The sequence below is a fragment of the Microtus ochrogaster genome, chromosome 22 (genome assembly GCF_000317375.1).
Source record: "Microtus ochrogaster isolate Prairie Vole_2 chromosome 22, MicOch1.0, whole genome shotgun sequence".
Classification (NCBI taxonomy): domain Eukaryota; kingdom Metazoa; phylum Chordata; class Mammalia; order Rodentia; family Cricetidae; genus Microtus; species Microtus ochrogaster.
The window spans coordinates 2,607,876-2,612,779 of NC_022023.1; the positions used below are offsets into that span (position 1 = coordinate 2,607,876).

The 4,904-nt window shown below is 46.7% G+C and overlaps 1 protein-coding gene across 1 annotated transcript in view; it reads right to left on the reverse strand.

Annotated features, from left to right (window-relative positions):
• Positions 1-4,904, reverse strand: part of Ints4 (integrator complex subunit 4) — a 53,985-nt gene that overhangs the window by 9,992 nt on the left and 39,089 nt on the right. Inside the window, exons 16-18 of the mRNA XM_026784379.1 lie at positions 1,938-2,018; positions 829-959; positions 100-159 (exon numbers count right to left, since the gene is read on the reverse strand). Coding sequence (XP_026640180.1) covers positions 100-159; positions 829-959; positions 1,938-2,018 — 272 coding nt within the window. The remainder of the gene's footprint in view (positions 1-99; positions 160-828; positions 960-1,937; positions 2,019-4,904) is intronic.

Genomic DNA, 4,904 nt, shown 5'->3' on the forward strand with positions numbered 1-4,904 from the left:
CCTGGTCTACAGAGCTAGTTCCAGGACAGGCTCCAAAACCACAGAGAAACCCTGCCTCGAAAAACCAAAAAAACAAAAAAAGAGTTACCAAATACTCACCTCTGAAAAAAATCCACTTCCTGTAAAAACTTTTCACACATTCCAAATAAGGGGTCAACTCTGCAAGAAAAAGCAAAGTGTAAAAAACCTGTTACTCCATGAACGAAGGAGTGAGGACAAGAACCCCGAAACCCAAGCACTGTAAGATGGACGAGCTCCTAGACAGCAAGAAAGGCAACGGTCTCTCTGAGGAACAAAAGGCCAGGAGTCGTATCTGTGGCTAGAGAGGTCAGGCACGGGTCTGATCTGAGACTTCCTGAAAGTGAAAGAAGCAGACTGCACATCTCTTAGCTGACTTCCCTACATCTTCCTCATCATTTGCCTTAAGAGAGCGGTGACTGTATCCACAGTGTCCTCAGGAGAACAGCTGTCCTGTCCAGTGTGCACCTGTCCTTCTGTCTATGTGTTGCTTTCATTGGTTAAATAAAGAAACTGCCTTGGCCTTTTGATAGGGCAGCACTTAGGTAGGCGGAGTACAGAACTGAATGCTGGGAAAGGCAGAGAGAGAGCCGCCATGGAGCTGCCAGGTCAGACATGTTGAATCTTTCCCAGTGGTGACATACAGATTATTAGAAATGGGTCAAATCAAGATGTGAGAGTTAGCTAATAGGAATCTAGAGCTAATGGGCCAGGCAGTGTTTAATTAATACAATTTCTGTGTGATTATTTTGGGTGTAAGATAGCCAGGTGGGACCAATGCAGGCCCTCTCCATACAACATGCACCTTACCCTCGCGTGGTCCGTGCAGTGACTATCAGTTGCAGGGCTTTGGCCTGGAGCCTCATGTGGTGTATGATGACCACCTGCTTATTCTCCACCCCGCTGTACATAAACTCCATTTTATAGGTTTCTTCCATGATCTGTAAGGAAAGACAATCAGTAAAAGATCACAGGAGAGAGAGGGCTGCACAAGCTTCCAACCCTAGCTGAGGAGCTACAGACAGCTAATGGCTTCTGAGGAAGGGTGTGGCTCCTGGCAGGCTAGCGACACTCTTGTGGGTGGCCCTAACCCTGGAATATGGACAGAGCACAAACAAGACTCAACAGGTTATTTTTTTAAAAAAGGAGAAACAAAATCGGGTGGTAGAGAGGTGGGGATAGCTTTAGGAAAAGTTAGGAAGAGGAGTATGGATGAATATAAAAATACACTCTATGAAAGTATCAAAGAATTAAAATTATTAAAATAACCTCAAAATTGCCAGGCGTTGGTGGGCGCACACCTTTAATCCCAGCACTTGCGACACAGAGGCAGGTGGATCTCTGTGAATTTGAGGTCAGCCTGGTCTACAGAGCAAGCTCCAGGACAACAAAAGCCCCAGGGAAACCGACTTAAATAACAAAACAAAACAAAAAACCAAAATCCCACCTCAAAATTATTTTACATGCACTTTACAGAAAAGATCTACAACTATTTTTATTAGATTTTAATATGTTTGAAACATGCAATAATATAAATGGCATCACATAAACTATGTGAGAGAGTGTGGGTCTGTGTATAAGTTCCAGGGCCTGAATTCAGGTCATCAGGCCTACATACTTCGACCTGCTGAGCCACGCCCCAGGCCCACAAACCAAATGTTAGAACAATTTCAGAAATCACGCAATTCAGCTGCCACATTGTACAGAGGATGAAACTCCAAGAGACTCAGATAACTTGTTCATTTATCAGCCCGTAAGGTGGAGGAGACCTGAGACCCGAGCCCTGGTCCTCTGACTCTGGAGCCCAGCGCTGGGCACAGTCACCGCACAACCCTTCACTAACTTCTATTAGACCTGGAAGTCACAGAAGCCCAGTGATCCCAGACAGACACCTGACTGAGGAGTCTCCATATGCTTACCTGTTTTGCTGCTGCTGAGGCCAAATCACTCTGCTTTAGATATAGGGGGGCAGCCACATTCCACAGCTTCTCCTGCAAAGCCTACTCAGACAAACGAGAGACAGGCACAGCGGTCACAAAAGGGACACAGAATTGAGATCTGTGCTTTGATTGAGAATTTAGCATACTGTGGGTTTCCTCCCATTCCTTGTACTGTCTAAAAGCGAGTAAGCCTCGCCTACCGCAGAGGTGTGCGACAGCTGGCGCTCAGATGACTGGCAGGACAATCAGCTGCTGCACGCTGGGCCCTGGGGCCTTGTTCACAGGGTCACTGCATTAACCCGAGTTTAGGCTTAAATTGTCCGGCTTCCGACTGAGATTCCAACCCGTGTGTGGTGTCCTTTGACACACCCTTACCACTATCCAATGTGTAAAACTCCCAGCCGGGCAGCTTTCCTAGAGCCTCCTCTCCCAGCTTCTCTCCAATCAGAGCGCTCACTGAGAGCCACAGGTGTCACTCCCCACCCCTCTCTATCACCTACGCAGGTCTGGGTACCAATTCCACCTATCTCTGTTGTGGGTTTATTTCAAGGAGTTTCTTCTCCAGCTTTTGATTTCCTGTTCTTTTCTTCAGAAAGGGTGACCTTATGGATGCAGCCCAGGCTGCCTCAAACTCATGATCCTCCTGTCTCAACTTCTCTAGTAGGCACCATCAAACTCGGCTTCCAAGGACCTTCTGACAGCGCAATGAATGACTTCATAGAAACCAGACTAACCCTGTCTAAACAACGCAAGTCACACACATCATTTTCAATTTTCTAGTAGGCACGTTCATAACAGAAAACACACTGGCAAACTAAATTTTGGGGGTGTTTATTTCAACATGGTCTCATCCTATAGTCCAAGCTAGCCTTGAACTTGGCAACCTTCCTGACTCAGACTCCTGAGTACTGGGATTGCAGGTATGAAATACTATGCCCAGCTCAGTAAAAATGTTTAAAATAAATATAGTCTACTTGGGCCAGGTGTGTAGCACACACCTTTAGTCCCAGCACACAGGAGGCAGAGACAGGTGGATCTCTGTGAGTTCAAGGCCATCCTGACCAGCATAGAGAGACCCTGCCTCCAAAAAAAAAAAAAAAAAGAAAAGAAAAATTAAGAATATGTATAGAGTCTATTTAATTCAGTATACTGGCATTTTAACAAAAGTGGTACCTTTTTCTGTTTTGTTATTGTTGTTTTGTGTCTGTGCACCACACACACGCCTGGTGGCTTTAGAGGGCAGAAAAGGGCACTGGCTCTCCTGAAACTGGAGTTCTAGACGGTTGAGAGCAACCTATGGGTACTGTGGGCACTAGGAACTGAACCTGGGTTCTCTGAGAAGAACCCAGTACTGGCACCATCGAGAGTAGAAGACAGGAGATGTCATCAGTGGACCGAAGCCAGGACAGGTCCTGAAAGGCTCCGATGCAGGGCCCAGTTGGTATTCTCAATTCATATTCTAAAACCACAAGCTGGGGCCAACAAGGAAGACTTTACAGAAGTGTAGGTGGCAGTCAGCAGGTTGTTACGGGCAATGACCAGTTACTTTAGCTATTTCTCTAGGTCATTCGGTTCCAGGTAGCAAGTGAAGACATGCTTGGCAGTATAAGCAATGCTTTAAGTGAACTGCTAAATAAATCAATAACTCAGTACTTTCTACCCTATGCTACCTCAAGCTGGCTTCCCTTTCACACTTGCTACATAAAGTAAGTCTCAACAGTCCAGTGGGTACTTTGCACCAAGGCTCAGTGGCCACACCTATTTGGTAGCACCACACTGAACAGCAGTAGGCTCAAACTGTTACTTCCAATTATTTCTCATGTGCAAGTTTCTACATAGGTGTGGTTGGAGCAGAATGCTTCTGTATTTTTTTTTTTTTGAGTACATAATATTATACTGTAAGTATTTTCCCGCCCACCACAGACCATACGGCTGAGAATAGCCACAATTTATTAGCTCCTCCCTATCACAAACACACTCCTGGCTCAGGTTCTAGGCTAACAAGAGTGATCAGCACAGTTGAGCAATGTCTTCTCAATCCCCTCTTTTGCTACTAACAAAAGTGGATTTTGTTTTTCTTTCTTCAATAAGACAGGGCCTTGCGCCGACACCCTGTCCTCTATTCCCATTCCCAATCTCCTGTCTCCAAGTGGCCCTCACGTGCGCCAAGCAAAGGAAACGTTCTGCTGCTCGTCTCTATCGCCAGCCACGTTTAGTCTGGAGGTAGTTTCACTAAGATGCCCAGGCTGGCAATGAATCCTGCTGCTTTGGTCCCCCAAACGGGCAGATTACAGGTCTGTGCCAACAAAGGCCTGGGAGGTTGGCCCTTTTAAGAGAAATGAATTAGCCTTTGACAAACAAAATCAAAAGCAAGTTCAGAAAATAGCATGCCAGGTGGTGGTGCACACCTTCAATCCCTGCACTCGGGAGGCAGAGGCAGGCAGATCTTTGTGAGTTTGAGGTCAGCCTGGTCTACAGAAAGAGAATTTCAGGACAGCCAGGGCTACACAGGGAAACCCTGTCTCAAACACCACCACCCCCCCTCCACCAAAAAAGAAAGAAAGTGTGGGGCCAGCCATGATAAGCTAAGTAAGGACAGGTCACCCACGGCAAGTTCTTATTTCCAACCACTATCACATGCCAGAGTAGAACCCGACCCTGGATAAATTTAATAAGAGGCCTGAGTCTCAGTAGTTTACCCTGAGGCAATACCTGGTGCCAGGACCTGACCACCACCCAAGAACAGACCATTCAAAGGAAATACCTAGAGCTGGAAAAATGGCTCAGAGGTTAAGAGCACTGGCTGCAGCCAGGCGGTGGTGGTGCACGCCTTTAATCCCAGCACTCGAGAGGCAGAGGCAGGCGGATCTCTGTGAGTTCGAGACCAGCCTGGTCTACAGAGCTAGTTCCAGGACAGGCTCCAAAACCACAGAGAAACCCTGTCTC